Source organism: Dasypus novemcinctus, chromosome 15, assembly GCF_030445035.2.
Source record: "Dasypus novemcinctus isolate mDasNov1 chromosome 15, mDasNov1.1.hap2, whole genome shotgun sequence".
Taxonomy (NCBI): domain Eukaryota; kingdom Metazoa; phylum Chordata; class Mammalia; order Cingulata; family Dasypodidae; genus Dasypus; species Dasypus novemcinctus.
In genome coordinates this window covers 23,371,006-23,383,225 of record NC_080687.1, presented here as the reverse complement: position 1 = coordinate 23,383,225, position 12,220 = coordinate 23,371,006, and the positions used below count along the sequence as shown (strand labels likewise).

The window sequence follows — 12,220 nt, the reverse complement described above, 5'->3', positions numbered from 1 at the left end:
AAAAAGTAAAATCTCCTATTTCTATTGGCTAGCCCTGTTTTAGACCACAGCTGGCAAACTGGGGCCCACAGGCCAAGTCTGGCCCATTGCCTGATTCTGTAGATAATGTTTAATTGGAACACAGCCGTTCCCGTTCACTCGCACATTGTCTGTGCCAGCTTTCACATTGCAATGTCAGAGTTGAGTAGTGAGAGACTGTTAAGGATTGCAAAGCCCCGAATATATCCTATCTGGCCCTTTACAGAAAAAGTTTGCCAACCCCAGTTGTGGATCATTGCACCCAGGCAGTATTCTAGAGGTTCTGCAGTTTTGCAAGGGGTTAATCAATAAGCACTGACTGAATAGATGCCTCGTCTAAATATGTCCTTTTTTTCAAATGCATGTTCATGTTGTTAAAATACAAACTGGTTTGTGTTGAATTCATAGCCCTTTTCATCATGTATTTTTTTTAAGCAATATTAAAGTACATGAGAATGAATGTTGTTAAAAAGAAAAGCCCATGCTTTAAGTATACACTTAGCAACATTATGTGATATTACTGTTAACATTTCCTACAACTTTATTGGAATTGACAAAATTAGAGCAGCGAGGAAAAGCGCCAAAGATGGCTGTTGTGTGGTTTTCACTTCATTGTCAGGATTCAGGCACATAGTTCTTATTCTTGAAGAGCAAACCCTGCTTATTCATAAATCTTTTGCTTTGCTACGAGTTACATTGGTCTGTCCTTGATCTTCTCAAACTGGGATTCTTGCTTCTCCTTGGCTGTATGTCTCGTTCATGCTTCCCTCAGCCTTCTCTGTCTTCACTGAAAAGGAGATGCTGCTGTAGCAGTGAGGTCAGCATCAAAGTATGCAAAGAAAAGTACATCAGAGGTGGCCTGCTGGGCGTTTCCCAACTTATTACTTCTTAGAAAGCTTTCTGCAGGCTTTTTAAAAGATTTTATTTTAATATACTTCAGTATTTCATGTGCTAAAAAATGTTTTAAAAATTATGTGCAGGGAGTAGGGGAAGGGCACCCTGCTGTGGGGTATTGATTGCCCACTTGCCCACTTGACCCTATCCCCTCTGGTTTTGCTGTCTCTTCTGTCTTCATTTGTCTGAAAGGCAAAACCTCCACACACATTCACGTCCACTCACACATGCCGCCTGAGCCCTGAAAAATCTCTCAGTCCTTGGCTGCCTCCTGCCCCCCAGGGAGTGTCCAGAGGGAGGGGAGAGCCCTGGAGACTAACACCTGCCACTGCAGGGCAGTGGTGGCATTGGAGCCTCCATCTCCTCGGTGTCTGCAGGTTTTTTCTCCCTGAAAGAGAACAGTGTTTCCTGTCCATAGCTTGTAAGTAACAAGTTCATCTTCTCTTTTAACTTTTTGCAAAGTTTTACCTCTTATCACTTGGGCACTTTTGAACTTTAACAGATTTACTAAAACATATTACCTGCCAAGTATTGCCCTGTATGTAGATTGGAAGTTACAGACATATAGACTGACCGCTTATATACCAGATATGACTTAATATATACAAGTCAAGTCTTTTCTGTATATATATGTTTTTGTTTTTTTTTTAAACCTGAGCAAGTGTAAAATTGAGATATACACTTAAAAAAATCCAGATTTCTACCGACTTTGAAAACTTGGAAGATCTGGTGTCACTGAGCTTACATTGCCACATAGTAGTAATCTCCTGGAGCTGAGTAGTAGTAAATTTTCATGAACTCCAGTTCATTATGATCTTCTCTGCGTATCTCTGTGGTGTATGTATACCTGGCCTATTGCAGTTGAGGTTTTGAATTCTGGTGTAGCTTTTACGTAATAGGCTTGTATTGTCTATCCTGCCTGTTACTGCATTTAATGGACTATCCTTTACTGACTGTTGTTAATAATAGCAAATACTAGTAGTCACATTATACATAATAATAGTAGCTATTTGGGGGGAATGTTTACTAAATGCCAGGCACCATGCTAAGTGCTTCACATACATTTTATTATTTAATACCCCTGAGCACCTTTACAAGGTATAGATACTGTTCCCATTTCACAAATTAAAGACATGAAGCTTAGAGAGGTCTTACAGCTGGTGAGTGGCAGAGTTGGAGTTTAAACCTGAGTTTATTTAATTCTAGAAACTGCACTCTGTTACTGTCCTTTACGGGCTGAGAACCGTCATTTCTGTACCCACTGCTGTATTTCTTTTTACTGCCATCACCAGCAAAGTTGCTAGAAATTGCCTATTTTTCTAGGGAAGCTAGCACATGAAGATGCTTCTGTGGTCAAACCAAATATTACAGCCAAGAATGAGGACAATCTAAAATGCACTTCTTTCAAAGACTCTCATTAGAGTGTAAACAATATTTTTGCTACATGAAATTTGGATTACTATTAATTACTTCTCTACCTTATCATCCTCTGTTTAGAGTATGACCTTGTATAAGCAAAGTCACCATATATAAAAGTCCTCTTGCAACAGAGAAATGAAATAGTAGAATGTAAATGGAAAGAACCCCAAAGCAGGGCTGGGGATTTTTGAGTTCAAATCCAGCCTCACCATAGATGGTAATTTGTTTAAAAGAATTTACTTTTCTGTTCGTTGGTTTTCTCAACCAAGAAATGGGAATATAGAGAAGTGGGAATAAGCCCAGAGGTAGGGGAACAGGATGATGAGATATCAGCTAAGTGTGAGACCCTGAGAGAAAACTTGGGCTAGAGGACTGGGTGCTTAGCCTGGAGATGAGAGAACTTGGGCACTACGGGGCGTTGTCAGGCACGCTGATGGTGATGGTCGTCTCCAGGTTTGGGATCGCTGTACTGTGCCAAAGGTGAGGAGCCACGCTCTGTATCTGGAGTTAAGAGCTAAAGGGGCAGCTCTCTGCTTAGAATACTTTTCTTTCATCGATCACTTAGTAATTTTCTGAGACTAGTTTCAAGTTTCACTGCATTTGATGATATCCAGCAGTTGGTTGTTTCCATGTCACCCTTGGGTGTTCCCATCTCTCCTGCTCTGCTGTGTATACAGCCCGGGTGGAGGAACAGGTATTATAATTATTCTTCTATATGTTTGTGTCTCCATCTGATTGTGAGCCCTAGGAGGAAAGGGGAGTCTGCCTAATTTAACCTTGGACCCCAGTGTCTGGCACAGTCCTTTGCATGTAACAGGCAGTTGGAAGTTATTTGTTGTATGAGTGAAGGCATGTCACCAGAAGGTAGTTTACCATTGAGTCTCAGGAATGTGCAAACAAATGAAACCTTGATCAATTGTGGGGTGGCTGTCCAAACTCAGTATTTAATGTTGAAAGATGCTTAGAAGGAATTCCTACTTTAGATGGGAGGTTAGTTTGGTCACCACTAGTTTATCTTTCAATTCTAAGAGTTGAGTCTTATGAAGTAAGATGATAAATATGAAATGTGAAAAACAACATAAAACTATACACAAATGTGATAGAAGCAAATTGGTTAATTCTATAGGGCAAAGATAATTTTGAAATTATAATGTTCTGACTGGTTTTAAATGTTGAAAATCAGACATCTAAATTGGGGCATTAAAAAATAAACCAATTTATGGAGAGGACTAAGGAAACTAAGGAAACTGAGAACTGAATATAGTGTAGGGTTCTGGTTTGGATCCTGGAGCAGGAAAAAGGCCGTTAGTAGAAAACTGGTAAACTTCAAATGAAGTCTGTGATCTAGTTTATAGTATTGTACCAATATTAATATCTTAGTTTTGATAATTAGAATATAGTTATGTAAAATGTTAACATTAGGAGAAGCTGGGTGAAGCATATATATGCATATATATATATACACTATTTTTGAAGTTTTCTGTAAAGCTAAAATTTTTTCAAAATAAAAAGTTTAAAAATAAGTGAAAAATTTAAGTAAACCAACCTGCCCTTCTTTTCCTTATTTAGTGACAGCCCAAATGCTGTTCATGACGTGGAAAACTGGTTACCCCGATTGCATACCCTTGTCATAGGACCTGGCTTAGGTAGAGATGATGTGCTTCTAGAAAATGTCAAGGTAATGTATATAATTATTAAATACACCTCTCATGATAGACTTAGATCTCTGGAAGTCAGAACAGAAACATTTTTCTTTCATTTTCTGGGCATAAATTACATTCTCTTATTTAGTATTCTGTGTAACTTGTCTTGGAATAATTGAAATACATAAAAGTTTGTTTGGGGAACAGCGAGGAGATAGGTATAATCGTAGAAACAAACTCTGCTTACAGACAAAATGAAACAAAACAAAAGCAGACTAGATGAATCTTTTACTCTTGGGGTACTAGCTATTTTTATACTAAATAGTAGTAGAAAATGAATATGGACTCACTCAGATTTTTTATGGGTATTTTTCTTGTTTTTTTGAGGTACTGGGGGCTGGGGATTGAACCTGGGACTTCATATGTTGGAAGCCGGTACTCAACCACTGAGCCACATCAGCTCCCTTGAGTTGTTTTTTTTGTCTGTTTTGCTTGTTTGTTTTTGTTTTTGTGTTTAAGAGGCACTGGGAACCAAACCTGGGACCTCCTGTGTGGGTAGCAGTCACTCAACTGCTTGAGCCACATCTGTCCCTGTTCATGTGGTTTTTGATCTGGTGTGATCACAAGTTCAAGCATCCAAGTTGAGTAGTACTGAGTAGTAGACAAAGGTTTGGAGCCAAAAGCTCAAACTCTTCCCAGCTCAACCCACATTCTTGCTGTGTGACCCTGGCAAGATATTCAGTCTCAGGGGGTAATTGCACCAACCAGAGGGTTACTATGAGTCAATTTTTTTTTTTTTTTTTTTTTTTTTGGCGATAAAACATTTTTTTTTATTCATTTTTTAAAAAATATTACATTCAAAAAATATGAAGTCCCATTCAACCCCACCGCCCCCACCCCCCACTCCCCTCACAGCAACACTCTCTCCCATCATCATGACACATCCATTGCATTTGGTAAGTACATCACTATGAGTCAAATTTTGTAAAATGCTTTGCACAGTGCCCAGTTAAGCAAAGTATATGACACAGCAGATAAAACTGGGAGTCATTCTTACAAATGACTTGAGTTGGAGCATCATATTTCTGAGACTAAATTATTCTAAAAACATTATTTTGTTGTAAGTGGTACATTTAGAAAAAAGTCTAAAAGATATTCTGTTGGTTCTAGCTTTGTTTTGTTAACTGGGTTCTTTAGAACACTCTGTTAATGTAATTTCTTTGCTAGGATGCTAAGGGTCCTAGAGGCCTTTTGGTTTAGCTGACACCATGATTGACATCTACTCCCTACTATCCTTCCCACATAAAACCAGCATACACAGCACAGCTAGGTGCATTGATGAAGATATGGCTATAGAGTCATTTAGGATTGGGCATGAGACCCCAATTCATACCCACATACATTTATTCCTTCATTAATTTATTATGGTCTATTAATATTTATTTTTGATAGCTTTTATTTTTAGAGCAGTTGTATGTTTACAGAAAAATTATGCAGACAGTACAGAGTTCATGTTTTTTTCTATTAGCATTTTGATAGTGTGTGGTACATGTTACAATTGCTGAACCAATATTATTATATTGTTAATTAAAGTCCATTGTTTAGTTATATTACATAGTGACATCTTCCTGTTGTACAGTTCTATGGGTTTTTTTAAAAAAAATTGTAATAGATAACAACATAAAATATCCCATTTCAAGCACTTTGAAGTCTACAGTTCAGTGGTGTTACATTGACAATGTTGTGCTCCCATTGCCCATTACCAAAACTGTTCCATCACTCCAAACAGAAACTTTGTAACCATTAAACATTGACTCCCCATCCCTCACTCCACCCCCTGTCCCTGGTAACCTGTAATCTACTTTGTGTCCCTATTAATTGCATATTCTTAGCCCTTTAATTTTAAGTGAGATCATACCATCGTTGTCCTTTGGTATCTGCCTATTTTCACTGAACATGATGTCTTCATTGTTCATCCACTTGTAGCACTTAACAGAATTGTCAGCCTTTTTATGGCTAAATAATATGTCAGTGTTATGTATATACCACATTTTGTTTATCCATTCATCAGTGGACCTTTGGGTTGCTTCCACCTTTTGCCTATTGTGAATAATGCTGCTTTGAATATTGGTGTAAAAATTTTTGTTCCGACTCTACTTTTGGGTCATCTTAGTTTGTCAGGCTGCTATGACAAATACCACACAATGGGTTGGCTTAAACAACAGGAATATTTTGGCTCATAGTTTCAGAAGTCAGAAGTCCAAATCAAGGCATTGGCCACAAGGCTTGTTTCCTCTCAGGGTCAACAGCATTCTGGCTGGCCAGAAATCCATGGGTGGGTTCCTTGGTTTTCCTGTCACATTAGTTCCTGCTGACTTGCAGATTCTAGCTTCTCCCCATGGCTTTCTCTGTTTGAATTTCTTCTGCTTATAAAGGACTCAGTAATTCAGATTAAGGCCCACCCTAATCCAGTTGAGCCACATCATAGCTAAACATCTTCAGGAGATCATGTTTACAGTGGGTTCACCCCCACCGGAATGCAGGTTAAGAATATGTCTAGGGATGTGGACTTCGCCCAGTGGTTAGGGCCTCCGTCTACCACATGGGAGGTCCGTGGTTCAAACCCCGGGCCTCGTTGACCCGTGTGGAGCTGGCCCATGTGCAGTGCTGATGCGCGCAAGTAGTGCCGTGCCACGCAGGGGTGTCCCCCGCATAAGGGAGCTCCACGCGCAAGGAGCGCGCCCCATAAGGAGAGCCGCCCAGCGTGAAAGAAAGTGCAGCCTGCCCAGGAATGGTGCCGCACACATGGAGAGCTGACACAACAAGATGACGCAACAAAAAGAAACACAGATTCCCGTGCCGCTGACAATAACAGAAGCAAACAAAGAAGACGCAGCAAATAGACAAGAGTACAGACAACTGGGGGGGAGGGAGAGAAAGAAAAAAATTAAATTAAATTAAAAAAGGAAAAAAAGAAAAAAAGAATATGTCTAAATTGTAGTAAATAATTCATTCTACCGTATGGGCATATACCTGAAAGTAGTGCTGCCCCATCACAGGTAATTCTAACACTTAACTTTGAGGCACTGCCTAAGTGTTCTTTCACAGTTAGCTGTACATTTTTTGTTTCCACCAAAAAATGCATAAGGGTCCCTATTTCTCCACAGCCTTGCCAACACCTATTTCCTTTTTTTTTTTTTAACAGCTGTTCTCCCAGGTGTGAAGTGGTATCCCATTGTGGTTTTGATTTGCATTTTGCTAATGGGTAGTGACATTGAGCCTCTTTTCATGTGCTTAGTGGCCATTTGTGTATTTTTTTTTTTTAAGAAGTGTATTCAAGTTCTTTCCTCATTTTTTAATTGAGAGGTTAGTCTTTTGTAGAATTGTAGGAGTTATTTATATGTTCTGGATATTAAGTCCTTTTTTGATATACAGTCCAAATATTTTGTTCCATTCTGTAGGTTGTCTTTTTACTTTCTTGATAATATCCTTTGATGCACAAAAGTTTTAATTTTGATGAGGTCCCATTTTCTATTTTTTCTTTTGTTGCTTGCACTTTTGGTATAAAGTGTCAGAATCCATTGCCTAATACAAGGTTCTGAAAATATCCCCTATGTTTTCTTCTAGGAGTTTTATAGTTTTAGTTCTTATATTTAAGTTGTTGACCAATTTTGAATTAATTTTTATGTATAGTGTGAGGTAAGGATCCACTTTCATTCTTTTGCACGTGGATATTCTGTTTTCCCAGCACTACTAGTGAAGAGATTTAATATTTTATTTTATACTACCTTTCCTTAAAACGATGAAAAATTTTTATGATAAAAAATTGAGATACAGAGTTAGAAAATGAAATAGAGGCTTAAAAATTGCTGATCAGGAAAAATAAAAAACTGGAAGAGAATTTCAGGTTCATATTCTGTAACTCTTGCACCCCCTTTTTCATTGAGTCAGTGCACCTTTTTCTGACACTACCTGGATTACAGGCAGCTCTCTGGATTGTCTGCTATCCTTAGTATATACAGCTCAGGAATTTTCCTTTCTAAGAATCTTTCCTGAGTTCCCCAGGGGACCTTTTATCCATGTTCCCATGATGCCTGCTCATATGCTAGCCCTAGGAGAAACAGTGCAGTGCACGCAGTACAGCCTTGTTTCAAGTCTCAACACTCTTGCTCAGGTAAATGATTTTACTCCTCTGTCCATGTACGTTCAAATGTAAAATGGTCCTGTGTCCTCATGGGGGGGGGAGCAATATGAAGCTCTTAGACGGGATCTGACCATATTGTGTAAAAAATTAGCAGTCACACTAAATATTTTTTACAGTCATCATCACTTTTTTCATCATAACTTTTCCAGTAGTTTACTTAGGTCTGTCTGTGAGTCTGCGAGGTTTTTAAGGCAGGGAGTGTCTCGTGGGATTTCCAGGGCTCAGCACCGAAACTGTAGAGGAAGGAGGCCAGGATGGAAGGCAACAACAGGGAAAAGGAAGAACCCAGAGTGATGAGGGAGAGGGAATGTATGAGTGGCTGTTCTCAGTTCAGCATTTGCCTTTTGAGTTTAGTTGAACAAAAGCTCAAGCTAAAGGAAGGCATAGGGAGCTGCATTTCAAGGATATCTTCCATGACAAATCTTCCAGTTCCAGCCTTTATGGTGAAAGCTGGGTTTTGAAATTTCCCTTCCCTCAAACCTGTATCTAATTCAGAGTTATAGCTGATGAGAAATATTAGTAACCTTGATAAGTGGTGGGAGATAGAGATGAATTGAAATTGAACAATATTTTTTTGGCTTTAAAACCATACTGCCTTTCAAAAGGTTGATTTAAAAATGCATATCATGATTTGTGTCTGAGTGCTTGAGTGTTCAGTCAGTAAACTGTCAACAATTTACTCTTAGTATAGAAATGGATAATGCCTCACACTACTTTGGATTTAAAAGTTTACCTTTTTTGTTTAATGAAAATTCTTTAAACAAAGAAAAGGAGCCCACTGTCTAGAACTGCAGGGCAATGTCAAGAAAGGAATTTGGGCTGAAATCTGTGGGGAGGACTGGAAGATTAGAGCTGTTAGGAACAGAATGCCTGTGTGTTTCAGGAGGAGGTGTCGGTTCAATTCTGGAATAAGACGCTGTGATAATAGAAGTGCTTGGTGGTAGAAGGGGTAGCTATTCATTCCTTTTAAAAAGAGCTGCGAGAATAGTGAGTGATTAATGAGCCAGCAGTTGTGCATTCAGGATAAATAATCTGCAAGGCAATCAAATACAATTTAAAAGTAGCTCCAGATGACACATTGTGCAAATTAGAGGCATTTAGGATTCTACTGGATTTAAAGCGACATGGAATTAGTCTGGTGAGTGCAAGTCATTTGTCAGGTGGCACCATTCAGGTCTTTGAAAATTTTAACCACTTGCTGAAAAGTAGAAGTTAATAACAGTTTAGGAGTGATAGATCCTTGGTTTCATTGGAAGGGGAGGAAATTTCTCACTGCGGAATTCCCATTTGTAAACAGCATGTCTGAAATGCAAGGCTGCTTTGCTCTGTCCAGCACTTTGTGTCCTAGGGTGCTGAATGCATTCGTTGTTCTCCGCACAGTAGGAGTTTAGCTTCTACAGGTCATGGGAGATATGGCTGTGATAATTATGCCACTTTCACTAGATAGACTGTCTTCGGAAAATAGAGGCAAATGAAAGTTTCCTGCCAGATGAGAGCCCAGAGACGTTGACAACCGCCCCCCGCCGCCATGGGCCTTGAGATGATAGGGTTCCTTACCGCTTGGTATCCGCCAATTAACCTCCAGCCCCATTGGTTGGTAAGAGAGCAGAGCACAAGACAGATCCTTTAACCTGTTTTTCATGTCATCATTTAATGTCCTTACTGTTTCTCGATTCTCAAATCTTGATGAACATTTCTTGCTTACGTTTTTGGGAGACTTATAAATGCTGTTGGTGTAAATAGGTTTGAGTGCTATAAGATTCAGGTTTGTGCTTCTGCAGAAGCAGCCCATTATGCAATAGGTGGTTCAGGCAGGATCAACCACACACAGTATGGAGACTATGAGGGTTTGGCTGGGATTTGTTTCCAAGCCATTTATTAGGGTGTTTTCTGAACATGACATTGATCATAGACCTCTTGTCCACCACTGTGATCTAATGGTCAAATGCAGAACCCCAAGTTTGATGCTTGCCTGCTCATCCTTCCTCATATAAGATTCTGTGGCAGACCCCAGTCAGCCCACCCAGACAGCCTCCTATCCTGGCAGTACTGCTTCCTAGTGCTGCTGACCTTTAGCTAATGTCTGCATTTGTTAAACTCTTAGGAGACTGTTCCATGCTGGGAATTTACTTCACCCTTAAACACACACTTTCCTGGTATTTCTAAGTGTTTGCCATACAGATGATTCACTCCTCAACAAAGGATTTAATGCAGAGAAAAATTTAAGATCAGTCATTAGAAGTGATTGACTATTGAAGGTTAATTAAAAATAAAGACTATCGTTGAAATGAACATTTAAGTGAATGGGAAAATATACTTGGATTTTTACCAAAAGTTCTCATGAACATTTTTCTCCATAGGGACAAATACAGAACACTGGCCTATTGGAACACCTATTGGCTGGTGACTCAAGCCAGATCATGCCACTTCTTTGATCTTGGTTTTCCTCATCTTCTCTGTTTTCACCATCATGTATTATTTATTGAATTATTGAGATTAAGAGAATATGTGAATTGTATACTAATATTTATTTTTGCATTTTGTATGCTAGGCTTTTTTCTAAGTTATTACTAAACTCTAGTTCTCACAGCATCCCTATGAGTTAGGTGTTATTTTCAGTTTACAAATGAGGAAACTGATAAATACAGCTGATGTCTAATCAGATACCAGACATCCACGATCATCCAGGTAGGATGCAGCTGAGCCAAGGACTCATATCCAGAAGCCCTTCATAACCAAGCTCTGAGGAACAAATGAGATTTTAGGTATAAAAGCATCCTCAGAGGGCCATGTAAGATAAGAACAATATTTCTTTCCATTGAATTGTTGCCATGTTTGTTGGCAATATTAGCAAATATCTGGGAAATAGCCCAGGGCAGAGAGGCAAATGGGAGTTGGTGCTATCTTTGGGCAGTATCTTAAAATATGAACTATCCTCCTAAATCTATTCAGGCCCTTTGTTAATCCTACTTCAGAGACTGTATTTCAAACAGAATAATCCAAAGGGAGGAAAATGTAATTTGTAAAAGGTTAGATATGGTAGTGTCTGTCCCTGTCATGATTAAGCAAACTTTGGTATATTACTCAGTTGGAATACCACAAGCATATATTTTTCTATAACCATATTACTGACAAGTAGACTGTTCAGCCAAGGAAAACTGTATGTATGAAATGCTAAGATAAAAAATAATGATTATGGTCATGTAAAAACACATTACTATATACCAAGAGGGAACAGATATGAATTCAAACTGAAGAAAGCTAGAGTACTCTATACTTTAGATTTTCTCTGTGAATTTTAGTTCATAATAAAAACTTTCAGTGTATTTATCTTTTGAAAACAGTAATTTCTGCCTTTATCTTTAGGATAAAGGGCTATATTGGTTATTTATTTGGAGTTCAAAAAGGGCCCAGGAATCCCCTTTAAAATCTCTAATCCCCATATCTCTGTATACATAAAAACTGCTTTTTGTAAGAGCATCAACATACATGTGTCTCACCCATTTTATTTTTATTTGGTTTGATTGTAATTTTTCTGCGAGAGCTTAATAAGATATTTAATAAAGAGTGAGGTTAGTATGAATTTGTATACAGAGATGCTCATCACAGGGTTTTTCATGATAACCAAATGTTGAAAAGTTTTATTAATACATAAAAAAAGAAAGAAATGGGTCGAATTCCTTGAGGTGTAGAATATCATGCACTCATTCCTTTGAGTGAAAAATGAGTTTATAAAATACATAAAATAGGTTTGCAATTTTTAAAAGAGATGCACAAAGGACAAAGACCAGAACGGTAACAGTGAAATGTTAGGAAGGGTTCTGTTGGAGTGATGAGTTCATGGGTATTTCCCCCCCTGCCCTGAGATTTTCTACAATGAATACATAATTTAAAAATACTTTTCACTTAGCCACAGCATTAAAATATTTAGGGAAGCATTCTGTTTATGTTCATGGTGATAAGATGCCTGGTTTTGAGCTGCACAGTACCTGCTGGTTTGTTTAAAACTTATTTCAACATACATACAATCAAATTCCTATTT

General features: G+C 38.5%; 1 protein-coding gene across 2 annotated transcripts in view; it reads left to right on the top strand.

Annotated features, from left to right (window-relative positions):
• Positions 1–12,220, top strand: part of NAXD (NAD(P)HX dehydratase) — a 47,657-nt gene that overhangs the window by 26,879 nt on the left and 8,558 nt on the right. For both annotated transcript variants that reach the window (XM_023586980.3, XM_004447018.5), the window contains one exon: positions 3,901–4,009. In XM_023586980.3, the coding sequence (XP_023442748.1) occupies positions 3,901–4,009 (109 nt within the window). The remainder of the gene's footprint in view (positions 1–3,900; positions 4,010–12,220) is intronic.